The sequence below is a fragment of the Melospiza georgiana genome, chromosome 13 (assembly GCF_028018845.1).
Source record: "Melospiza georgiana isolate bMelGeo1 chromosome 13, bMelGeo1.pri, whole genome shotgun sequence".
NCBI classification, from domain to species: Eukaryota; Metazoa; Chordata; class Aves; order Passeriformes; family Passerellidae; genus Melospiza; species Melospiza georgiana.
In genome coordinates, this window is record NC_080442.1 from 3,733,865 (window position 1) to 3,759,118 (window position 25,254).

At 50.7% G+C, this 25,254-nt stretch overlaps 3 protein-coding genes across 8 annotated transcripts in view; 1 reads left to right on the top strand and 2 right to left on the bottom strand.

Moving 5' to 3' along the window:
- On the bottom strand, window positions 1-10,707 carry UBL7 (ubiquitin like 7). Of its 6 annotated transcripts, XM_058033070.1 has the most exons (13): window positions 10,631-10,679; window positions 10,439-10,469; window positions 9,502-9,690; window positions 8,957-9,076; window positions 8,346-8,428; window positions 8,157-8,241; window positions 7,241-7,298; window positions 5,772-5,905; window positions 5,627-5,676; window positions 4,868-5,035; window positions 3,738-3,860; window positions 701-854; window positions 1-613 (listed from the first exon to the last, which is right to left on the bottom strand). In XM_058033070.1, the coding sequence occupies exons 3-12, from the start codon at window positions 9,683-9,685 to the stop codon at window positions 717-719; spliced, it is 1,143 nt and encodes a 380-aa protein (XP_057889053.1). In that variant the 5' UTR covers window positions 9,686-9,690; window positions 10,439-10,469; window positions 10,631-10,679; the 3' UTR covers window positions 1-613; window positions 701-716. The 6 variants fall into 6 exon arrangements, with proteins under 6 accessions (XP_057889053.1, XP_057889056.1, XP_057889051.1 ...); XM_058033073.1 differs by lacking the exons at window positions 10,439-10,469; window positions 10,631-10,679 and adding an exon at window positions 10,699-10,707; XM_058033068.1 differs by lacking the exon at window positions 10,439-10,469 and having other exon boundaries at window positions 10,634-10,704.
- Window positions 10,708-11,394: 687 nt separating this feature from the next.
- LOC131088767 (actin, cytoplasmic type 5) lies at window positions 11,395-15,933 on the bottom strand. Its single transcript, XM_058033054.1, has 3 exons — window positions 15,850-15,933; window positions 13,743-14,739; window positions 11,395-11,848 (listed from the first exon to the last, which is right to left on the bottom strand). The coding sequence occupies exons 2-3, from the start codon at window positions 14,727-14,729 to the stop codon at window positions 11,705-11,707; spliced, it is 1,131 nt and encodes a 376-aa protein (XP_057889037.1). The 5' UTR covers window positions 14,730-14,739; window positions 15,850-15,933; the 3' UTR covers window positions 11,395-11,704.
- A 3,873-nt stretch (window positions 15,934-19,806) lies between these two features.
- Window positions 19,807-25,254, top strand: part of ARID3B (AT-rich interaction domain 3B) — a 32,239-nt gene continuing 26,791 nt past the window's right edge. The window contains 3 exon segments of the mRNA XM_058033778.1: window positions 19,807-19,985; window positions 19,987-20,187; window positions 20,189-20,333. Coding sequence (XP_057889761.1) covers window positions 19,807-19,985; window positions 19,987-20,187; window positions 20,189-20,333 — 525 coding nt within the window.

Below are 25,254 nucleotides of genomic sequence, written 5' to 3' on the forward strand. Positions count from 1 at the left end.
TAGAACAATGGTCTGTGTATTAACACTTGGCTAGAATAACTCTCTAAACTACAAAAAAGTTTGTCTAGCAAGACATGAGGAAGTTCTAAGGTTAATAATGGAGCTCTGTGCATTGTGTTTTAAGGCTTACAAGTAGGTACTGTATTCAAGATAAGCAAGGATTGTTTTAACAGAAGGTACACGTGTTTACAGTGGTTGGATAGAACTAATACCAATGTGCTTTTGCTTTGTGTGATTGGCCAAAAAACTTTTAAAGTGAGTTGTGACATTAAGTTCTTTATCTGCTGCTGGCATCTTCCCACTGTCATAGCCATATAATGAGAGTGATGCTGGAAAATAAACAGCTTGAGATGTGTTCCACAGCAGTCCTGTCCTGTTCGTGATCTGTCCATAACCCCTGGCCAGCAATGCTTCCCCTTCCTGCCCTGCTGGGATCTGCAAGACAGCCAGGACAGAGCACGACCCACACAGCAGGCAGGGAACTGAGCAGGGCCCTTTTAATGCAGGGAATGAAACAACATCCAGGCAGAGAGTGGTGACAGATAAACACTGCACAGCTGGAGGGGCCACGTCTCCAGCCCCGAGCCACCTCTTCCCTTCTCCGCGCAGAGTCCTGAGGAGGTTGGAGAGAGGATTTGGAGCTGCCTTCAGTGCTCCTCACACACAGAACCAGCCCAGCTGCTGCCTCAGCACAACTCACCAGTCCAGCAGAAGGTTTAGGGGGCCCCCCCAGCAAAGATGAGCTCCAGGGCAGCCTGGATGTCCCCTCCTGTGGCCTGCAGGGCCCGCAGGCTCAGCTCGTCGTCGTGGATCCCCATGTCCCGCAGCTGCTGCAGCTGGGGCTGCCACTGGCTCTGCTCACAGCAAGGAGAAGTTTGGGGTGAGAATCTCAGCAGATTTGGGGTGAGAATCCCAGCAGCAAAACCAGCAGCCCTTCCCACTGCCCAGGGTCCCACCTGTTATAGACACACATTGTAATATTGGCTTTTTGCAGATATAAAAATGGATTTTAGATGAGTGGTGTTGAAGTGACTTTATTAAAAAGATATGGATTTATTTCTGTTCATTAAGCTCAGTGCAGAATCTGATATCAGTGTGCTGTGTCACAGTGCCTGCTGGGATGGGATAACACCCACTGAGCACAGGGTGAGCACACCTGGACAGATGTGCCACACATGATGAGCACACCTGCACAGATGTGCCAGCCAGCAGCACTCACCCTCTGAAGGCAGAACTGGAGGGGATAAAAAGGAACTAAAACCACAATCCAGGAATCCACATGCTCTGAAAGAGCAGAGCCAAAGCAGAGATGTGCTAAACAATTCCTGGAACATGTAAACCAGTTTGGGGAAAAGTTTACTGAGCACAAGGGTCTGTGAATATGCAAAGGGCTGATGTAATTAAAGGTATTTAAGGGGTTAGGGTTAAATTTGCCCTAAACCAGGACATACCCCCAAAGATAACAGGGGGCTCAGCTGATGCCACAAAACCTTTGCTCTGTGCTCTTTGTTCCTATTGTCCTTTATTTAACTTTCAAATTGTGGTTTTCAAATGTTTATATTTTCATAGGAGAGTGAATGTGTTTCCCACCCACCTGTGCAAACAGCTCCTGAAAGCTCAGGGATGTTGCAAAGTCCCCAAAGCCACCACCCCCTGTGAAATAGCTGGTTTGGTTTGTTTGGCAAAATTTAAAAGTTTAATAAAAGACAATAGGAGATAAAGATAGTAAAGATAATGGCTGGGTGCATCTTGAAACTCAGCCAAGAGCACATTTATTTTCAGGGATATTTTAAAATACTTTTTCTATTACATTAGCTTGTATATTCACAGATTCCTATGTATATTTACATTTTTCTATAAACTAGTTTATCTGTTTTAGGAATTATTTTGTATGGCTCTTCTTTGGGTTTGCTTTTTTAGAGTATGCATTTTTCGTAGTTGTGGTTTTGGCTTTTTTTCTTTATTACTTTTAGTCTGGGCTTGGTCTATACTTTCTTCAGATGATAAATATTGATAGTATATTACTAGCAAGGTCTTCATTATATGTTGTCTTGATTAAAAAGAGTTCATTTATAACTAGATTAGCTACTACTATGTCTAAGTTTTTTGTTAATAGCAGAAATAAAAGTTCTTTTAACATTATACATACAGTATTTATCTTAATATTTGCAAAAAGCCAACACTATAATATGCATTTATAACACCTCCACCCCAGTTCCACCCAGTACTTCTGCAGTGGCTGTGATGATGCCTTGGGACTTTAGATTTTACATTTTTCATACATTTGTAATCCTGTAATTCTTTGTGTAATTCTAACTCTATATTCAGTGTGAGCTGCTGCTTTCCCATTTTGGGCAGACACAACAACTCCTCTCCAGGCCTGGCAATCAAGGACATCTCACTGCCTCAGGCCCCAGAAATGTAAACAAAAGTGAGCTGGAGGAGCAAAATGGGGGCAAACTACTTCATTACCCAAAGGTTTAATTAGAAGATTAACTCCCAATATGAAAATGGACCAACTTTATAGAAGTATGAAAACCTGTGAGCTATTGTTCATTTTTGGGGTCTTGCCCCAAATGTACCTGAAGACCCTTCAACAAATATAACTGCTTTTTCTTCCCTTAATTTTGTCAGGCCTCTGTTTTTAGACTTGGGGGAAATTACTTCACTACCTGAAGGTGTAATCAGAAGATTAACCCCCAACATGCAAATGGACCAAATTTACAGAAGCCTGAAAACTGTGATAATTGGTCCATTTTGGGTGTAGCTTCATCTGCTCCAAAGCCTTTCAATAAATATAACTGCTTTTTATTCTTTTAATATTGTCTGGCCTCTGCTTTTAGAGACTTGGGGTAAATGACTTCACTACCTGAAGGTGTAATCAGAAGATTAACCCCCAACATGCAAATGGACCAAATTTACAGAAGCCTGAAAACTGTGATAATTGGTCCATTTTGAGTGTAGCTTCATCTGCTCCAAAGCCTTTCAATAAATATAACTGCTTTTTATTCTTTTAATTTTGTCTGGTCTCTGTTTTCAGAAACTTGGGGTAAATGTCTTCATTACCTGAAGGTTTAATTGGAAGATTAGCCCCCAATATGAAAATGGACCAAATTGACAGAAGTCTGAAAACCTGTGACCTGTGGTCCATTTTTGGGTGTAGCCCCTGGGGGGGGGGCTTCATCTGCTCCAAATGACCCTTCAATAAAAATAACTGCTTTTTATTATTTTAATTTTGTCTGGCCTCTGTTTTTAGAAACTTCTTAACCCCCAATATGCAAATGGACCAAATTTACAGAAGTCTGAAAACCTGTGATCATTGGTCCATTTTTGGGTGTAGCCCCTGGTGGGGGGGCTTTATCTCCCCAAAATGTACCTGAAAGCTCTTCAATAAATATTAACTGCTTTTTATTCTTTTAATATTGTCTGGCCTCTGCTTTTAGAGACTTGGGGTAAATGACTTCATTACCTGAAGGTGTAATCAGATTACCCCCAATATGCAAATGGACCAAATTTACAGAAGTCTGAAAACCTGTGGTCCATTTTTGGGTGTAGCTTCATCTGCCCCAAATGGCCCTTCAATAAACAGAACAGCTTTTTATTCCCTTAATGCTGTCTGGCCTCTGTTTTCAGGTAGCCCAAAAAGGCATCAGTGATGCCCCTCCAGGCTGATGTCCCACCACAGGAGGCAGCTGGGAGATGCCAGGGGGTGCAGGATTCCAGGGAATGCCACTGACCTGGAGGCTGGGCTGCCCTGAGGCCTGCAGGGCGTGCTGGAGGGCCTGGCTGAACAGGTCGTTGGTGATGGGGGTCCCTGACTGCACGCTGGATGACATCGGGGACGTCCCGGAGGAGTGGCCCTAGGAGGAGGTGACAGGTGAGGAGAAGGAACCAGCACACAGCAACACCTGCAGCACCCCTCACTCTCCATCCCAGGAGGAAAGGGAGGTGCCCCAGAGCTGACCAGGCTGTGCTGGCTGTCCCTGGGTGCTGGGAGTGTGTGGAAGATAGGGATCACATGAATTTGCATGAGGGAAGGCACAGCCAGGTGTGCCAGGGTTAGGATCACACAGGGAACTCTTCCCTGAGGGAATGAACAGCCAGATGTGCCAGTCTTGACCAGGACCAGTGCTGGCTGCTCCCTGAGTGCCCAGGGTGGGATGAAAGGGAAGAGAACCCATCCATGAGGGAATGAAGAGCCAGGTGTGCCAGCCTTGATGCGGGCTGGTGCTGGCTGTTCCCTGGATGCCCAGGGTGGGACCAAAGGGAAGAGAACCCACCCCTGAGGGAATGCAGGGGCAGCAGTGGCAGCCCCAGGGGTTACCTGTGTGCTCAAGGGTGGGATCAAAGGGAAGAGAACCCACCCCTGAGGGAATGCAGAGGCAGGTGAGGCAGCCCCAGGGTTACCAGGGTGGGATCAAAGGGAAGAGAATCCACCCCTGAGGGAACGCAGAGGCAGCAGTGGCAGCCCCAGGGTTACCAGGGTGGGATTAAAGGGAAGAGAACCCACCCCTGAGGGAAAGCAGAGGCAGCAGTGGCAGCCCCAGGGTTACCTGTGTGCTCAAGGGTGGGATCAAAGGGAAGAGAACCCACCCCTGAGGGAAAGGGGAGGCAGAAGTGGCAGCCCCAAAGGTTACCAGGGTGGGATCAAAGAGAAGAGAACCCACCCCTGAGGGAATGCAGAGGCAGCAGTGGCAGCCCCAGGGTTACCTGTGTGCTCAAGGGTGGGATCAAAGGGAAGAGAACCCACCCCTGAGGGAACGCAGAGGCAGCAGTGGCAGCCCCAGGGGTTACCAGGGTGGGATCAAAGGGAAGAGAACCCACCCCTGAGGGAAAGCAGAGGCAGCAGTGGCAGCCCCAGGGTTACCTGTGTGCCCGGGGTGGGTGTGTGGGAGCTGCTCTCGGGGGTGCTGGCCAGGGCCAGGGCTGTGGCCAGCTCGCTCTGGGTGATGGGCCGCGGCCCCGCCGCCCCCGCGTAGCCCAGCGAGGCCGGGCGCGAGCCGGACGTGCTGCTGGATGGGGTGGACCTGGTGCTCTGTGTGGAGACAGAGAGAGAGAAAAGCCCCAGCTGTGACCTCTGTCAGTGTTTGTGTCCCAGTCAAACCACACATCCCTGTCCTACCATACCCAAATGTCCCAAGGGTGACACTTCTGAAAGACAAACATGCCAGAGTGGGATGTGCCTTTTTTCCACAGAGTCAGCTGTGGAAACTGGCAGGAAACCTTTCAATCTATCATCCACCAGCCCCAAACCACGGTGATGTTAGCCTGGAACAAAACAATTCCCTGCTACAGGCACATTTGAACCCATATACCCAGTTTTTCATACAGAACCCTTTGTCCTGTGGAGAGGAAGAGTGCAGAAAGGCAGGGATCAACATTCCCACGCTCCACTATGGCTGTGAGAGCGTTTCCTCAGTTCCATTTTCCTGTTGTGTGTTCAGTACTGAGGAAAGCCCTCTTCTGAGCAGCATGGAAGCAGCCAGGATCAATATGTTTGTCTCCACATCCCCCTGGGGAGCCAAAGCCGCTCGTGCTGCTCACCAGACAGGAAAGGAAGAGCTTGGGAGTCTCAGGGCTATAAATTAAACCCAGAAAGAAGCGCTCACCCAACCTGGCTGCTTACCTGGTGGAAGTCATCTTCATCATCAGAGAGCCCCTCAAAGAGAAAGCCACCTGCAACAGAAAGGGGAATGAAAGGATGTGGGAAAGCAGCAGGAACTGGGAGCAGATCCCTGTGGAGTTTCTGGCTGAGCACCAAGGTGACGTACCTGGCATGTCGCGGTAGGAGCCCAGGGCCATGGCGCGCGAGGACGTGTCCGGGGCTGGCAGGGGGGTGCTGCCCGCCACCGAGTGCAGCACCAGCACGATGGCGTTCACCAGGGCAGGGTGAGCCGGGATCAGCCTGGGCACAGACGGGCACGGCTGAGCGAGGGCACGGGGCACGCCAGGAGCCAGCCCTGAGGCACCGCGGGCACTGCCAACGCTGCGGGCCCAAAGTCCTCCAGGCAGCCAGGGATCCTTCTGGATCCATGCTGGACCTGTCTTGGATCCTCCTGGATCCATGCTGGACATGGCCTTGGAGCCTTCTGGATCCACGATGGGCCTGGCCTTGGAGCCTTCTGGATCCACGCTGGACCTGCCTTGGATCCTCCTGGATCCATGCTGGACAGGGCTTTGGATCCTTCTGGATCCATACTGGACCTGGCCTTGGAGCCTTCTGGATCCATGCTGGATCTGGCCTTGGATCACCAAGGATCCTTCTGGATCCACGCTAGACCTGGCCTTGGAGCCTTCTGGATCTATGCTGGACCTGCCTTGGATCCTCCTGGATCCACGATGGACATGGCTTTGGATCCTTCTGGATCCACACTGGACATGGCTTTGGATCCTTCTGGATCCACACTGGACATGGCTTTGGATCCTTCTGGATCCATGATGGACATGGCCTTGGATCACCAAGGATCCTTCTGGATCCATGCTGGACCTGGTTTTGGATCCTTCTGGATCCACATTGGATCTGACCTTGGATGTTCTAGATTTATGCTGGACCTGGCCCTGGATCCTTCTGGATCCATGCTGGACATTGCCTCAGTTCACCAAGTACCCTCCTCGACCCGACCTTGCCTTGGTTTGCCAAGGATCATTCTGGACCCCATATTGGACCAGGCCTTGGCTCACCGAGGATCTTCTGGACCCATGGTGGACCCAGCCTTGGATCCTATTGGATCCATGTTGGACCTTGTCTTGGTTCACCAAGGATCATTCTGGACCCCATATTGGACCTGGCCTTGGTTCCCCAAGAATCCTTCTGGATCCCTGTTGGACCTTGTCTCTGTTCACCAAGGAACCTTCTGGACCCAACCTTGCCTTGGTTCTCCAAGGATCCTTCTGGACCCCATGCTGGACCTTTCCTTGGTTCTCCAAGGATCCCTCTGGACCCATGCTAGACCTTTCCTTGGTTCTCCAAGGATCCCTCTGGACCCATGCTGACTTTTCCAACGTTCTCATGGGAGCAGCTCTCTGCTGTGAGCACTTCACCCAGGTCTGAACCTTGATCTGGAGGCCATGATGGCCCTGCCTCCCACCAAACACCCTCTGGATTAACCCAAGTGGTGGATCCACATTTCCTGAGAGGAATGACCCAGCCTGGGAGGCAGGAGCAGAGCTCTGTCCCACCCAGGTGACACACAGGGACACAAAGGCACTGCTGAATCACTGCCCAGCTCGGGGAACTTACGTGTCCAGCATGTTGGGGTCTGCAAACACAGAGAACAGATCCTTGTCCTGCAGAACTCCTGCAAAGGACCAGGAAAGGCAGTGAGACAGGATACACAAAAGCCACAGGGACAAATAAATAGCAATTGTTTTCCAGGAAATGACTCATGAGTAAACACCACAAACACACCCCATTGTTCCTCTGAAGCCTTTGTGTTCCCAAAGAGGCTCTTGGTCACACACCCCAGGGACAAAAGGGACAAAAGGGAAGGGGCTCTTTCCTGCAAATCCCATGGCTGCTCCACCTCAAGGGCAGGGTGGAGGCTGGACCCCAGCTCCCTGCAGCCAGGCTGGGACTGCATCCCAAATTCCACCAGCCTTGGACTGCCACCATCCCACAACAGGATGGATTTAATCCACCACTTTGGAGCACTTTGTATTGGGGAGAGAATTCCATCCCTCCTCTCCCTGACCCTTCTGAAGGCAGGATCCATCCCTCCTTTCCCTGACCCTTCTGAAGGCAGGATCCATTCCCAAGGAGGGAACTCCATTCTCCCTTCCCTGATCCTTCTGAAGCCAGGATCCATCCCTCCCTTCTCTGATCCTTCTGAAATCAAGGAGAGAGCTCCAGCCCTCCTTTCCCTGATCCTTCTGAAGCCAGGATACTTCCCTTCTTTCCCTGATCCTTCTGAAATCAAGGAGAGAGCTCCAGCCCTCCTTTCCCTGGCCCTTCTGACACCAGGATCCATCCCCAAACCACCAATGGAGCACAACTGACACCTCAGCAGTCACCAACTCACGCTCCAAAGGGACAAAAAATGAGGGTTTTTTAACTCTCTCTTCTCCCAACCAGGAATTCAACCTAGATTTGTGTCTGTCCCTTCCCCCAACAGGAATCCAACCTTTCCTCAGATCCTCTGGATCACAGCCAGACTCACCCAGAGCCACGGGGTCGCTGCTGAGGCCGGGAGTAGCCACAATGATCTGATCCAGGGATTCCTTGTTTCCCAGCATCTTGAAGACCTGCCAGGAGAAGCAGAGCAGGTTGGCAATGTCACCCACTGTGGGGGTGTCCCCAGAGGGAGGGGACAGCTGAATTCCCCCCCTCCCAGGAGCAGAGCACTCACAGCATCTCTGTAGGCAGGGCTGCTGTGCAGGGCAGTGTGCAGCACACGGAATTCCCGGACTGCTGCCACCTTATCCACGGGCTCTGAGGGGAGAAAACACCACAACAAAACAGAGCTGGGCCTCTGTCAGCCCTCAGAGCCATGCACAGCCCACTGGGACCTCCATGCTGCAACAGGGATCCTCCAACATCCTTGGATTGGGTGCAGTCACTGCAGAGTAATGACTTGCTGCACTCTCACATCATAAAAATAGTCAGGAATATCCTCCCACATGTGCCATTAGAGGAATGCCAGCTCAAGCTCCTGTTTTTGTACAGTCAGGCACTCAGCAGCCTGCTCATCCCTGGAGCTTTGCTCCACATCCCCTGACAGTGCCCTAGAATGGATCACAGGCAATTAAAGATGGGATGATCCCTCTCTCCATGGCGCACAGCTCATTCCTTAACTCTTGTGTCATCAGGAAAATCAATACCCAGGTGCTGCTGGGAGTTCCCAAACACAGGGATTCATTCCCCTGGAAACCTCCACAGCAGTGAACCCCTAGAGAAGCTCAGTCCCTATTGAAACACATCCCAAGGAGAATCCAAGGGGCAATCCCCACAGCTCCTCACCTGGTTTCTGGTCAGGCTCAGGCCAGGACTTGCGCAGGACATGGACAGTGGAGCCAGACTGGATTCCATAAAAATCCAGGGTCTGGTCATCCCTCAGCTTCCGGCCACAGTAGATCAGGTCTGGGGGGAAGATAAACTGAAGATAAACACCTGTGGTGCTCTCACAACCAGCTGGGGGTCTCTAGGTGTGCCTTGGAGCCCAAGGGGTTACTGAGCAGCTGGGTAGGGAAAAACACAGGGAAGCTGTGGAGCTGAGAATCAGGAGGGAAATCACAGAGCTGATCTAGAGGGGATGGCAGAGTCACCACCTGCGTAAGAGCTGACCTCCCTCTCAGCTCCCGTGAGAGCTCTCACAAGGACACAGAGCTGGTGGAAAGCCCAAATATTCCCGAACAAGGGCACTGCCGCGGCTGGAGCGCCGTGATCCCAAGGAAACAGGGAAGGAACACCAGCAGCAGCGGCATGTTACATCCCGGCCGCGGCGAGGATGGGCCGAGGGTGTCCCCAAGCGGCGGGACAGCGCCAGGCTCCGGCGGGGCACGCACCGATGAGCTCGGGGTCCGGCATGGATTCCTGCAGCTTGCCCGTGATCAGCTGCTTGAGGTGCGAGATGCTGCAGCCGCCCAGCGGGCACTCGCCCAGCTCGGTCTCCGGCAGGCGCAGGATGGCTTTGGGGGCCAGCGGCTGCTCGGCCAGCTTCACGGCGATGTGCCACTCCGGCAGGGCCATGGCGCCTGGGGACACGGCCGAGTGACACCCCGCACACAGCGAGCCTCCCTCCCTCACCCATCGGGCACAGCCAGACACAGCCCCGGCGCTCAGCGGGGTCCCGGCCATGGCTCCTCCATCCCCAGAGTCCCGATCCCCCATCGGCGCAGGGGTACCGGCCATGGCTGCCCGTCCCCAGAACCCCAAGCCCTGTTTCAGCTCAGGGAGATCCTGGCTGTGCTCCACCAGATCCTTCCCCTAAGCTCAGGGGGGTCCCGGCTGTTCTCCCCCAGACCCTCCCTCAGCTCAGGGCGGTCGGACATGTTCCCCCCAGGCCTTCAGCTCAGGGCGATCCCCTGGATGTCCCCACTCCAATCTTCTCCACGGCTCAGGGGGATCCCCCGGCCGTTCTCCCCCCAGACCCTCCTATCCCCTCAGGGGGATCCCCCGGCCGTGCTCCCCCAGACCTTCCCCTCAGCTCAGGGGGATTCTGGCTGTTCTCCCCCCAGACTCTTCCCTTAGCTTAGGGGTATCCCGGCCGTGTCTCCCTCCCCTCCCCACCTCAGGGCGATCTCAGCCATATCTCACTCCCCACCTCAGGGTGATCCCAGTCGTGTCTCCCTCCCCACCTCACGGGGATCCCAGTCGTATCGACCTCCCCATCTCAGGGCGATCCCGACCGTGTCTCCCTCCCCTCCCCACCTCAGGGGGGCCCGGCCGTGTCTCCCTCCCCATCTCAGGGTGATCCCGGCCGTGTCTCTCTCCCCTCCGCACCTCACGGGGATCCCGGCCGTGTCGCCCTCCCCTCCCCACCTCACGGGGATCCCGGCCGTGTCTCTCTCCCCTCCGCACCTCACGGGGATCCCGGCCGTGTCGCCCTCCCCTCCCCACCTCACGGTGATCCCGGCCGTGTCTCCCTCCTCTCCCCACCTCACGGGGATCCCGGCCGTGTCGCCCTCCCCTCCGCACCTCAGGGGGGCCCGGCCGTCGCCCCCCAGGCCCTCCCCGCTCCGTGCTACCTCACCCCAACGGACCGGAAGCGGAAGTGCTGTGAGGAACGCAGGGCGCGCTGGGAAATCGAGTCCGGCAGAGTAGGAGGTAACGCCCTCCCGAGGCGAAGGCGCTGCTGATTGGCTGGCTCTGCCATGACCAGCCAATGGGCGGGCGGCCGAGGGTTTAAAGAAGGGAGCGCGGCGAAGGGCGCGCAGTACCGTGTCGCTCCCCCGCCACAATCACCTCTAATTAACGCTACCTCAGTAATTAAGCGGCTGCCATCCCTCCCCCGTGGGCGAGCAGCTGCCGTCGATACCCCACCAACGCCGGAGGGCCCAGCTGTGCGAAGCTGCCCGCTCTTCAGCACTATGCGCTGCTCCATCTCCTCATCCTCTCCCAAAAAAGGAGAGGCCACTGCTCCGGTGACCAAGTCCTGTGCCAAGGCACCGACTTTTTCTGACAAGAAGAGCTGTTTGTGTTCTAAAAAAAGCCAAGTTACCATGAAAGTCCAGTCAGGCTGCAAGAGCCACATTCCAGGCACGCTTTGCTGCCTAACAGCTCTTAAAATGGTCCGAGCAGCACAGGGGCCGTGATGGGATTTAAAGAGAATTCAGAAAACAAAATTCAAGCTAAGCTTTAACTTCAAGCCAGCTCAGAATCCCAAATCCTTTCACCCCAATAAGGGGATAGAGAACCCACCCCTGAAAGAAAGCAAGCACAATCAGCTTTTATTTTTTAGTGTTTAAACCTGGGAAGTTTATTTCTTTTCCTACAAAGGAACCTAGAGGTGACAAGGTGACAAACCTAACTTTAGTGTCATCCTATGGGTGTTACACGGGGAAAGTGAACAACCCTCTGCCTGAGGAAGAGGAGCCTAACGAGCCATTAAAACACACACACATACTAATTACTAATTAGTACCTGGACAAGGGAATGGAGCAGTGGAATAACAAGGTCTGGGGTGGCAGGGGGTGCTGCTGGCAGGGAGAGGAGGGTCAGGGGGTGCTGCCAGCAGGGTTCAGGGTTTGGGGGGTGCCAGCAGCCCCTCTAGAAGCATTTCCTGTGCACGATGGAGGGCCCGGACTCGTCGTACTCCTGCTTGCTGATCCACATCTGCTGGAAGGTGGAGAGCGAGGCCAGGATGGAGCCCCCGATCCACACCGAGTATTTGCGCTCAGGGGGGGCAATGATCTGCACCAGGAGAGACACAGAGAGAGAGGGGGGGGTCAGAGCTGTGCCACCCCCTGTGCCCACCCTTCCCTCCCCACCTGTCACTGGCACATTTCCTGAAAAACCCCTTCTGAAGCAGGATTTCTTCTCCTGCTTCAGCTTCTCCCCGTTTTGCTGCTTTGGAATGTGATTTTGGAGATCATTTTAATTTCATGACCAAGCATGGTCCAGCTGTGTCAAGGCTCTGAGGAGTCATGAGTTTTTATTATTCAATTCTTGCTAAGCATTCTGATGGATCCTTTTTCTTTTTCTTTAGTATGGTGTGGTGGAGTTTGTGGGTCCCCAGCATGAGGGAAGAGAAGAGAATCTTGACTCAATAAATCAGCCTTCTGAAGCATGATTTTATGATATATATTATTGTCACAGACCTATTTTATGAAAAATCCTTTTGCTAGGATCTTTTTCTCCTGAGAAGCTGAGAGGCCTCAGAAATGAAATGTAAACATTGATTATCTGCTGCTGTGGAATGCAACAGGTGCATCTGTGATTGGTCTCATGTGGTTCTTTTTAATTAATGGCCAATCACAGTTCAGCTGTTTCAGACTCTCTGGTCAGTCACAAGATTTTATTACCATTCCTTTTCCTTGCCAGCCTTCTGATGAAATCCTTTCTTCTATTATTTTAGTATAGTTCTAACATATCTTTTTCTTTTAATATATATAATAATAAATCATCCTTCTGAAACACGGAGTCAAGATTCCAATCTCTTCCCTCATCCTGGGACCCCTGTGGACACCACCACATATTACATTAAAAGAAAATGATATATTAAAACTATACTAAAGAAAGAGAAAGGCTAGCAAGGAAAGGAATGATAATAAAATCTTGTGACTGCTCACAGCCAGGCTGTCATTGGTCATCAAGTGAAAACAATTCACATGAGACCAATCCAAGATGCACCTGCTGGTAAACAATCTCTATTGTTTACATTTCTTTTCTGAGGCCTCTCAGCTTCTCAGGAGAAAAATCCTAGTGAAAGGATTTTTCAGAAAATATGTCTGTGACAGCAACAGCATAGAATTCTTTTAATATAATATCATAAAATAATAAATCAGCTTTTTGAGAACACAGAGGCAGATTCCTCATCTTTTCCTTTAGTACAGCATTATAATAATATATACATTATAATATATACTATAATGTATTAGCTTTCTGAGAACATAGAGCCAAATTCCTCATCTTTTTCCTTAGTGTAGTTTTAGTATAGCATTCTTTTAATATAATATAATAATAAATCAGCCTTCTGAGAACATGGAGGCAGATTCCTCATCTTTTTCTTTAGTATAGTTTTAGTATAGCATTCTTTTAATACAATATCATAAAATGATATTATAATACTAGATCAGCCTTCTGAGAACATGGAGGCAGATTCCTCATCTTTTTCTTTAGTATAGTTTTAGTATAGCATTCTTTTAATATAATATAATAATAAACCAGCCTTCTGAGAATATAGAGTCAGATTGCTCATCTTTTTCTTTAGTATAGCATTCTTTTATATTATCACAAAATAATAAATCAGCCTTCTGAGAACATGGAACCAGATTCCTCATCTTTTTCTTTAGGGTAGCTTTAGTATAGCATTGTTTGAATATAATATAATAATAAATCAGCCTTCTGAGAACATGGAACCAGATTCCTCATCTTTTTCTTTAGGGTAGTTTTAGTATAGTATTGTTTGAATATAATATAATAAATCAGCCTTCTGAGAACATGGAACCAGATTCCTCATCTTTTTCTTTAGGGTAGCTTTAGTATAGTGTTGTTTGAATATACTACAATAAATCAGCCTTCTGAGAAGATGGAGTCAGAATCTCATCTCTCAGCTCATCCCTCACAAGCAGCACCCCCTGCCCACCTTGATCTTCATGGTGCTGGGAGCCAGGGCCGTGATCTCCTTCTGCATGCGGTCGGCGATGCCCGGGTACATGGTGGTGCCCCCGGACAGCACGGTGTTGGCGTACAGATCCTTCCTGATGTCCACGTCGCACTTCATGATGGAGTTGAAGGTGGTCTCGTGGATGCCACAGGACTCCATGCCCAGGAAGGAGGGCTGGAAGATGGACTCGGGGCAGCGGAAGCGCTCGTTGCCGATGGTGATCACCTGCCCGTCGGGCAGCTCGTAGCTCTTCTCCAGCGAGGAGGAGGAGGCGGCCGTGGCCATCTCCTGCTCAAAGTCCAGCGCCACGTAGCACAGCTTCTCCTTGATGTCGCGCACGATTTCCCTCTCGGCCGTGGTGGTGAAGCTGTAGCCCCTCTCGGTGAGGATCTTCATGAGGTAGTCGGTGAGGTCGCGGCCGGCCAGGTCCAGGCGCAGGATGGCGTGGGGCAGGGCGTAGCCCTCGTAGATGGGCACCGTGTGGGTGACGCCGTCGCCGGAGTCCATCACGATGCCCGTGGTGCGGCCCGAGGCGTAGAGGGACAGCACGGCCTGGATGGCCACGTACATGGCCGGCGTGTTGAAGGTCTCGAACATGATCTGCGTCATCTTCTCCCTGTTGGCTTTAGGGTTGAGGGGCGCCTCGGTGAGCAGCACCGGGTGCTCCTCGGGGGCCACTCTCAGCTCGTTGTAGAAGGTGTGGTGCCAGATCTTCTCCATGTCGTCCCAGTTGGTGACGATGCCGTGCTCGATGGGGTACTTGAGGGTGAGGATGCCCCTCTTGCTCTGCGCCTCGTCGCCCACGTAGCTGTCCTTCTGGCCCATGCCCACCATGACGCCCTGGTGCCGCGGCCGCCCCACGATGGAGGGGAACACGGCACGGGGCGCGTCGTCCCCCGCGAACCCCGCCTTGCACATCCCCGAGCCGTTGTCCACCACCAGGGCAGCGATCTCCTCATCCGCCATCCCGCCCGGCCTGAAGGCAGAGAGACAGCAGGGTGGCACTGGGGATGGGCAGGGATGCACCAGGGAGGGTGGGAGTTTAGCCCTGAGGGGTCTGCAGGGCAAGGCAGGGAGGTTAAATATCGCTTTATGCCCTCAGAACACGCGTAGGAATAAATGCAGTCCCCCAGAGGACAAGCACGGGGCTGTGGAAGGCGTCCCTGTCTGTGGTAGGGGGTGGGAGTGAAAACATCCTTGAGGTTCTTCCAACCCAAAATGTTGTGAGATTCCTGTCGTGTCCCAGGGATCTGCAGGGATCCCCCTACACAGCCCCCCAGCAGCACAGACCTGAGGGAATTAAGGTCCCCAGCACCATCCCTGCCAGAGCCCACACACCCCAAGGGCCCGAACACACGGGGGAAGCCCTAATTCCACCCAATGGCTGCAGCAGGGGATCCCAACCTTCCCTGAGGGACCAGACAGACATGGAGAAATCCCAAATCCCACACTCAGACCTGAATAAACATTGGGGAACTCCCAACTCTGCCTAAGGGCCCAAACAGGCATGAGGGGGAGCCCTAACCCTGTCCTGAGAGGCCAAACAGACATTGGGGGACCCCAACCCTGTCCTCGGAGCCCAAATATACATCAAGGGACCCCTGATCCTCCTAAGAGCCCCAAAGAGACATTGGGGGACCCCAACAGTGTCCTATGATGCCAAATACACATCGGGGGACCCCTAACCCTGCCTTAAGAGGCCAAATAGATATTGGGGAACCCCTAACCTGCCCAAATAGACACGGAGGGGGCCCTAAGCCGCGTCTGAAGGCCCAAGTTGACGTGAAGGGACCCTAACCCCTTCTCCGAGAGACACAGCCCTAAAATGCCCCCCGAAAGCTCTAACGCACACGGAGAAGCCTCTAAATCCCCCTGAGACATCTTTAACCCCACGGTGAAGGCTCAAAGGGACACAGAGAACCCCTCTAAACCCACCCTCACAGCTCGAATAGACATAATGGGAACTTAACACCCCTTCCGAGGGACCCCTAAGCCAAGCCTCAAAGCCCAAACAGCCACGGGGTGACCCCTAAACGCCATTCCCAATGTCCCGCTGGGCTCCGGACGGTCTCAGGGCCCCGCTCACCCTCACGCGCTCCCTCAGCCCCCGGCGGCGCCTCCTCCGCGACTGCCGGGCCCGCGCGCCGCGCGCGCTTTTTATACCACCCGGAACCGGAATGGCGGCCGGCACCGCGCTCTCTGATTGGCTGCGGCTTTGCCTCTCCCTCCCCTCTCCCCGCGGGCCGTTCCCGGAAGCGGCGCGGGCGCTTCCGGTGCTTCCGGCCAGGCGAGGAAGGGGCGGGAGGGGGGAAGGAGGAAGGGAAAGGAACGGGAAGGGAAAGGAAGGGAAAGGAAGGAGGGGAGGACGGAGCGAAGGAAGGAGGAGCTGAGGCGGCCGCGCACGGACCGGCGGGACCCGCCACGGGAGGTAACGGGGGAAAGCGCGGTGCTAAAGGGCGGGTGGGGTGGGGATGGGCGGGGGGGGGTCCCTCGGTATTTCCGCCGGAGGGGAGGGTCGGGTCGGAGCCCTCGGTGAATCCAGCGGTAAAACCTAACATTAATTAGTTAATTAATTAATCACCGGGCCTCGGTGCGGGTTTAATTCTCGCAGGCGGTTCCCGAGCGCTGTTTAAAATGGGGATTAAAGGGGCCGGGAGGGCTCGCACGGGGCATTGAAAGCCCGGTGTGGGTGGGGGAAACTCGGTCCGCGCCCTCCGGAGTGCGGGAACGGGCTCGGAAAACCGGGGAGAACGGGAAGGTGAGGGGGGGGACACGAAAAATGAGCCTGAAATTGAGGGAGGGACATAAAAAATGTGGGGGGGGACACAAAAAGTGACAGAAGGGAGAGCCTGAAAGTGAGGGAAGGACACAAAAAGCGGGGGAGAGACACCAAAAAATGATCCTAAAAGTGAAGGAGGGACATAAAAAACGGGGGAAAGACCCTGAAAGTGAGGGAGGGACACAAAAAGCGACAAGGGGAGACCCTAAAAGTGAGGGAGATAAGCCAAAAGTGACCCTAAAAGTGAGGGAGGGACACAAAAAATGAGGGAGGGACACAATAAGTGACAGAAGGGAGACCCTGAAAGTGAGGCAGGAACACCAAAAATGATCCTGAAGGCAAGGGAGGGACACAAAAAGCAGGGGAAAGACATTAAAAAATGACCCTAAAAGTGAAGGAGGAACATAAAAAACGGAGGAGAGACACAAAAGGTGAGAGAGGGACACCAAAAATGACCTTAAAAGTGAGGGAGGGATGCCAAAAGTGACCCTGAAAGTGAAGGAGGGACACAAAAGGTGAGAGAGGGACACCAAAAATGACCCTGAAAGCAAGGGAGGGACACAAAAAGCAGGGGAGAGTCATCAAAAAATGACCCTAAAAGTGAAGGAGGGACATAAAAAACGGAGGAGAGACACAAAAGATGAGAGAGGGACACCAAAAATGACCTTAAAAGTGAGAGAGGGATGCCAAAAGTGACCCTGAAAGTGAGGACACCAAAAATGACCCTGAAAGCAAGGGAGGGACACAAAAAGCAGGGGAGAGTCATCAAAAAATGACCCTAAAAGTGAAGGAGGGATATAAAAAACGGGGGAGAGACCCTGAAAGTGAGGGAAGGACAAAAAAAAGTGAGGGAGAGATGCCAGAAATTACAGGGGGAGACCCTAAAAAAAGTGACCCCAAAAGCGAGGGAGGGACACAATAAGTGACAGAAGGGAGATCCTGAAAGTGAGGCAGGGACACAAAAAGTGGGGGAGAAACACAAAAAGTGACTCTGAAAGCGAGGGAGGGGCACCAAAAAATGACCCTAAAGGTGAAGGAGGGACATAAAAAACAGGGGAGAGATCCTGAAAATGAGGGAGAGGCACAAAAAGTGACCCTGGATGTGAGGGAGGGACACAAAAAGTGGAGGAGAGACACAAAAAGAGACCCTGAAAGTAAGGGAGGGGCAAAAAAAGTGATGGGGGAGACCCTGAAAGTGAGGGAGAGACACCAAAAGTGACCCTAAAAGTGAAGGAGGGACACAAAAAGTGACAGTGAAAGTGAGGCAGGGACACAAAATTTGCTCAAAATTCTTTTAATTCCTTTTTTTTTTTTTTTTTTTCCTCCTATGAAGTGGCAAGGATTTAGCCACAAAGTGAGAGCACAGAAGAATTTATGGATAGCCTTGCATGACAAATCCCTGCCTGGCATGGATATATATATATATATATATATATATATATATATATATATATATATATGCACAGATATATATAAGTATATATATATATAAATTCTATATATAGATATAAATTTTACATAGATGTATATAAATATATATAAATTTTAAAGATATGTATATAAATATATATATGTATATATATATATATAATTTAATTTTTATTATTTATTTCAGTTTTTTCCTATGAAGTGGTAGGGGTTTAACCACGGAGTGAGAGCACGGAAGAATTTAGGAACAGCCTGGCACGGGTGTACATATATATATATATATATATATATATATATATATATGGATATAAAAAAAAATATATATATAAAATTATTTTTAAGTTTATTTTATATTTTTTATTGCAGTTTTTTCCTAAGAAGTGTCAAGGATTTAACCATGGAGTGAGAGCATGGAAGAATTTAGGGATAGCTTGGCACGGGTGTGCATATATATATACATATATATATATATATATATATATATATATATAAAATGTACACACATATATGTATATATATATTTATATCCATTTATTTATTTATTTATTTATATGGATATAAATATATGTAGAAATATAAAATTTATTTTAAAATTTATTATTATTTATTTCAGTTTTCTCCTATGAAGTGGCAGGGGTTTAGCCATGGAGTGAGAGCACAGAAGAATTTAGGGATAGCCTGGCACGGGTGTGCATATATATACATATATATATATATATAAAATTATTTAAGGATAACCTGGCATGGGTGTATATATATATGGATATAAATATATATATATGTATATAAATATGTGGAGATATATATATATATATATATATATATATATATATATATATAAAAAAAATTTGAGCTTATTTTTTATTATTTATTTTTATTTCTTCCTACAAAGTGGCAGGGATTTAGCCACGGAGTGAGAGCACAAAAGAATTTAGGGGTAGCCTGGCATGGGTGTCCATATATACCTATATATATATTTTTTTTAATATATCTATATATATCTATATATATCTTTATATCTATATATATATATAGATATTTTTTAAAATTATATATAAATATGTATTTTTAAAATTTTATATATATATATATATATATATATATATATATATATATATATATAAAATAATTTAGGGGTAGCCTGGCATGGGTGTCCATATATATACCTATATATATATAAAAAAATATATAAAATTTATTTTTTATTATTTATTTCGGTTTTCTCCTACGAAGTGGTAGGGGTTTAGCCATGGAGTGAGAGCACAGAATTTAGGGATAGCCTGGCACAGGTTTAAATATATATTTTTTTTAATTTTTTAATATATATATATATTTTATATATATATTTATATGTAAATATATATATAATAAATATAATATAAATATAAATAAATAATATATAATATTATATATATATATATATATATATATTATATATATATATATATATATATGTGTGTGTATATATAAATTTTTTTAATTTAGATGTGGCCAGGCTGCTCCTGGCTGTCTCCTTTTAGCGCTGCCCTCGCAGCAGCTCCTTTAGGGAGCCCGTCCCTCACAAACCCCTGGGGCGCCTTTGGGGCCGCACGCCCCAACCCACCGTGCCCACCGCAGCCCGTGCCGCCCGGGGCTGTCCGAGCCTCGCTGGTTGTTCGCGGTGTGCGCGCAGGAAAGCGCCCCTCTGTGCTCCGTCCATCCCCTCCCTTCCTGGGGAAGAGATGAACGCAGCAGCCGCAGCCGCAGCCGCTCGGGCCGCCGCGCCTCAGCCGCGCTTGTGTCCCCGGCAGATCCTGCGCGGCTCCCGCCGGGGCCGCCAGCCATGCGCACGGCGGGATGAAGCTGCAGGCGGTGCTGGAGCAGCTGCAGAAACAGCAACAACAGCAGCAACAGCAGCAACAACAACGACCGGCCGTGTCCATGGAGTGCCGGGAGCGCCGCCGCGAGCCGCAGGTGCCCTTCCCCGCCCCGCCGCCCTTCCCCGGCCGCGCCCCGGCAGTGCCGCCCGCTGTCCCCGCCGCGGGCAGAGCCCCCCGCCGCAGCCGGCCGGCACCGTGAGCAGAGCAGCGGCAACTCCGAGGAGGAGGAGGATGAGGAAGAGGAGGAGGATGATGAGGAGGGCGATGAAGACAGCGCTGAGCTGGAGGATGGCCCCGCGGTGCCCGGCCAGGAGAGCTGCTCCGCGCTGCCGTGTTTCCGCGCTCCCAAAGGCGCCCACGGCAAGGGCAGGGCGGGCTGCGGTGCCAGCCCCCGCGGCGGGCACCCAGCAGGGCAGGGAGGAGCCGGGCACGGAGCCCGCCCCGCGCTGCGCCGCTGCCCCCGCGGGCCGCCCCGGCTGGCGCCTGGAGGAGCCGCTCAAACAGGTCAGTGCTGCGGGAGCTGCCCTGCCTTCCAGTCATTTTGTACGAAAATAATCCCACTTTTTTGCCCCAAAGTGCCAGGAGGAAGGTGCCAGGAGCTTGGGGCGTGTTTGGGGTTGTTTTTTGCTTTGTTCCCCCCAAGGTGCGTGTGTTTTGAACACCCCCCATGGATGACCCGAATTTGGTCACTTTTTTCCCCCCAAGAATTACAATCTGGGGGGACACAAAGTGCAAATGTTCTGTTTATTTCCAGGATTTATCCCCATTGCTGTTCCCACCTCCAGCCCCTGCTGAAAGTTGGATTTTGGGTCAGCCAGCAAATCCTTCCTGCCCTAAATCAAAACTTCAAGAAATAATATGAATTTCAGGCAGAATTCTTTTAGAGCAGAATCTCTCCCTGTTTCCTACCATTTTGTACCAAAATAATCCAATTTTTTGCCCCCAAAGTGCCAGGAGGGAGGTGCCAGGAGGGTTTGGGGTTGGTTTTTGCTTTGTTCCCCCAAGCTAGGTGTGTTTTGAAGCCCCAAATGGGAGTGGGATAACCCAAATTTGATCAGTTGTGTCCCCCCCAGATTGTCCTTCTGGGGGAGAAAGTGCAAACTTTGTACTCAGAATGTGGTTATTTTAGAGCAGAATCTCCCCTGTTTCCAAACCATTTTTGTAACAAAATAATCCCACTTCTTGCCCCAAAGTGCCTGAGGAGGTGCCAGGAGCTCGGGGCTTGTTTGGGGTTGTTTTTTGCTTTTTCTGCCAAGCTAGGTGTGTTTTGAAACGCCTCAAATCCCAAATGAGAGTGGGATGGCCCAAATTTGGTCACTTTTCCCCCAAGAATTACAATTTTGGGGGACACAAAGTGCAAATTTTGTGTTTATTTCCAGGATTTATCCCCATTGCTGCTCTCACCTCCAGCCCCTGCTGGAAGTTGGATTTAGTGCCAGCCCAGCAAATCCTTCCTGTCCTAAATCAAAACTTAAAGGAAATAATATTAATTTCACTCATAATTCTGTTATTTTAGAGCAGAATCTCCCCTGTTTCCAACCATTTTGTACCAAAATAATCCCATTTTTGGGAAGGAGATGCAGGGTGTGTTTGGGGTTGGTTTTTCCTTTATTCCCCAGCTGGGTGTGTTTGAAACCCCCCAAACTGGGTATGGGATGACCAAAACTTCCATTTCCCTTCCTCAGGAGTTCTGTGAGGAAATCCCACCACAACTTGGCTTTATGGGTTTCCCTGCCCTCTGAGAGCTTTTTTTTGGGGTGGGATTTTGGGAGAAATTTGGTGGTTTGGTCATTTTAGGTGCAGGCAGCTCCCTGCTGATGCCTCACTGGAGTTAGTTCTTGTCAGAGCTTTGGGATCTTGGAATTGTGGATTTTGGGTGCAGGGGGATGTGACCTGATCCTGGGAGCCAGAGCACTTTATATTCCCTGTGGGGAAAGGAAAGGAAAGGAAAGGAAAGGAAAGGAAAGGAAAGGAAAGGAAAGGAAAGGAAAGGAAAGGAAAGGAAAGGAAAGGAAAGGAAAGGAAAGGAAAGGAAAGGAAAGGAAAAGGAAGAAGGAAAGGAAAGGAAAGGGGAGGGGAAAGGAAAGGAAAGGAAAGGGGGAAAGGAAAGGAAAGGAAAAGGGGAAAGGAAAGGAAAGGAAAAGGGGAAAGGAAAGGAAAGGAAAAGGGGAAAGGAAAGGAAAGGAAAGGAAAGGAAAAGGGGAAAGGAAAGGAAAAGGAAAAGGGGAAAGGAAAGGAAAAGGGGAAAGGAAAGGAAAGGAAAAGGGGAAAGGAAAGGAAAGGAAAAGGGGAAAGGAAAGGAAAGGAAAAGGGGAAAGGAAAGGAAAAGGGGAAAGGAAAGGAAAGGAAAAGGGGAAAGGGAAAGGAAAAGGGGAAAAGGAAAGGAAAGGAAAAGGGGAAAGGAAAGGAAAGGAAAAGGGGAAAGGAAAGGAAAGGAAAGGAAAAGGGGAAAGGAAAAGGAAAGGAAAGGAAAGGAAAGGAAAGGAAAGGAAAGGAAAGGAAAGGAAAGGAAAGGAAAGGAAAGGAAAAGGGGAAAGGAAAAGGGGAAAGGAAAGGAAAGGAAAAGGGGAAAGGAAAAGGGGAAAGGAAAGGAAAGGAAAAGGGGAAAGGAAAAAGGGGAAAGGAAAGGAAAGGAAAAGGGGAAAGGAAAAGGGGAAAGGAAAGGAAAGGAAAGGAAAAGGGGAAAGGAAAAGGGGGAAAGGAAAGGAAAGGAAAGGAAAAGGAAAGGAAAGGAAAGGAAAGGAAAGGAAAGGAAAGGAAAGGAAAGGAAAGGGGGAAGGGAAATGGAACTTCAAAGGATTCCCCCAAGGAAAGGAGCGGAAAATGGCAATTCAGAGGATTCCCCAAGGAAAGGAGAAGAAAAGGAAAGGAAAATGGGAAATTCATAGGATTCCCCAAGGAAAGAAAAATGGAAATTCAGAGGATTTCCCAAGATAAAGGGAAGGGAAATGGAAATTCAGAGGATTCCCCAAGGAAAGAAAAATGGAAATTCAGAGGATTCCCCAAAGGAAAGGGAAATGGAAATTGAGAGGATTTCTCAAGGAAGGGAAAGGAAAGGGAAGTGCAGAGGATTCCCCAAAGGAAAAGGGAAATTGATATTGAGAGGATTCCCCAAAGAGAGGGACAATGGAAATTCTGAGAATTCCCCAAGGAAAGGGAAATGGAAATGCAGAGGGATTCCCCCAAGGAAAGGGAAATGGAAAATTCCGAGAATTCCCCCAAGGAAAGGGAAAATGGAAATGCAGAGGATTCCCCAAGGAAAGGGAAATGGAAATGCAGAGGCTCCCCAAGGAAAGGGAAATGGAATGCAGAGGCTCCCCAGCTCCTCCCCTGCAGAGCCCCAGGGATGAGTGAGGATGCTGAGGCAGGGAAGGGAGGCAGACAAATCACTGTAGGGTTAATTCAGTGCCACAGTGGTTTGTGGGGTTGGTGGCAGCTCCCAGGGGTTCGGGCTGCACAGGAACTGCCAGCATCTGGAATCTTTGATTCCCCTTGTGTTTTCCTCACTCTGGGGTGAATCAGTGACTCTGGGCTGGCACTGAAGGATCCCTCTTCCATCAATCCTGGTTCCTCTGAGTCTTTGGAGCAGGAGGAATTGAGAGAGCCCAGCTTTTCCTCAAGGATGAGGCAGCAGGTTCCTGTTTGCTCATGGGAACACGTGAAAAGATCTTCATCAAAAAAAAAAGGCAATTAATGGTTAAACTCAGCCCTTCCCTTCCCCAATCCTCACCTGCCATTCCTGAAATCACTCAGATGCTTTCAGGGGCTGCCTTTGAAGCTGGGGCTGCTGAATTGAGCTCTGTTATTAGCAAGGTCCCATTGCAGAGCTGCTGTGGGCAGTAATTACCCCTTGGCTCTCCCTGCCTGAGAACTTGCAGCTCAGGGCAGCAGCCCTGATCTTATCAGCGTTTGTTCTACAACACTTTTCTTTCTCAGAGCATCTGTTTCACTTCCTAAGGCTTAACTCTGCCCACAAAAGGAATTTCTGTGGATTCCCTGATAATCCTGAAATTGCTGCCCCAGTTCCTTTTTCATTGACTCAACCCACAGGGGCAGGGGAGGGCTCGTCCCCAGGTGGGTATTTCAGCAGATTCCTGGACGAAAAAACCCACAAACCTCTGTAAAATCTCAGTAAAACTCTGTAAAATCTCTGCAAAACCTCTGTAAAATCTCAGTAAAACCTCTGTAAAATCCCTGCAAAACCCCTGTGCAGAGTGAGGAGCGCAGCTGAGCCTGGAGGTTTTCCTCCTCTGCTCTGGGAGGTTTGTGTCCTGCAGAGGATGGGAAGTGTTGGTCACCTTGGCAGCTCAGGGGTTAACTCTGGGCTGGGCTGGGCACCAGGCAGGGCCATGGTGGCACTGGAAAGGCTCTGGTGGCCCAAGGAAGGCTGTGGTGGCCCTCAAGGTGTCAGTGGCACAGGGAAGGCTGTGGTGGCCCATGAGGTATCGGTGGCCCAGGCAGGGCTGTGGTGGCACATGGAGAGCTCTGGTGGCACAGAGAGGCTCTGGTGGCACATGGAGAGCTCTGGTGGCCCAGGGAAGGCTTCCTGAGGTATCAGTGGCACAGGGATGGCTTTGGTGGCACAGGGAAGGCTCTGATGGCCCATGAGGTGTCAGTGGCACAGGGAGGGCTCTGGTGGCACAGGAAGGGCTCTGATGGCCCATTAAGTGTTGGTGGCACAGGGAGGGCTCTGGTGGCCCGTGAGGTGTTGTGTGGTGGCACAGGGAGGGCTCTGGTGACACAGGAAGGGCTCTGGTGGCCCCTGAGGTGTTGGTGGCACAGGGAGGGCTCTGAAGGCCCAGAGAAGGCTCCCTGAGGTGTCGGTAGCACTTGGGGGAACAAAGCCATCCCATCCACAGTGGCGGTGGCACAGGGAAGGCTCTGATGGCCCATGAGGTGTCAATGGCCCAGGGATGGCTTTGGTGGCACAGAGAAGGCTGTGGTGGCCCTCAAGGTGTTGGTGGCACAGGGATGGCTGTGGTGGCACAGAGGGGGGCTCTGGTGGCCCATGAGGTATCAGTGGCACAGGGAGGGCTCTGGTGACCCATGAGGTGTTGGTGGCACTGGGAAGGCTCCCTGAGGTGTCAGTGGCCCAGGGAGGGGCTCTGGTGGCACACGCCAGAGCTCTGGTGGCCCTTGAGGTGTCAATGACTCAGGGAGGGCTGTGGTGGCCCATGAGGTGTTGGGGGCACAGGAAGGGCTCTGGTGGCACAGGGAAGGCTCCTTGAGGTGTCAGTGACACAGGGATGGCTGTGGTGGCCCTTGAGGTGTCAGTGGCACAGGGAGGGCTCTGGTGGCCCAGGGAGGGTTCTGCTAGCCCCAGAGATGTCAGTGGCACAGGGGATGGCTGTGGGGGCACAGAGGGGGCTGTGGGGGCACAGAGAGGGCTCTCTGAGGTGTCAGTGGCACAGAGAGGGCTATGGTG

Excerpts from the sequence above, each read along its gene's own strand:
- UBL7 (XM_058033073.1), bottom strand. The coding sequence starts at position 9,685 with ATGGCCCTGCCGGAGTGGCACATCGCCGTGAAGCTGGCCGAGCAGCCG. Across the intron at positions 5,677-5,771 it reads CTCCTACCGCGACATGCCAG|GTGGCTTTCTCTTTGAGGGG; the intron begins GTACGTCACCTT and ends TTTCTGTTGCAG. Across the intron at positions 5,036-5,626 it reads ATGAAGATGACTTCCACCAG|AGCACCAGGTCCACCCCATC; the intron begins GTAAGCAGCCAG and ends GTCTCCACACAG.
- LOC131088767 (XM_058033054.1), bottom strand. The coding sequence starts at position 14,729 with ATGGCGGATGAGGAGATCGCTGCCCTGGTGGTGGACAACGGCTCGGGG. Across the intron at positions 11,849-13,742 it reads CCAGCACCATGAAGATCAAG|ATCATTGCCCCCCCTGAGCG; the intron begins GTGGGCAGGGGG and ends CTCCTGGTGCAG.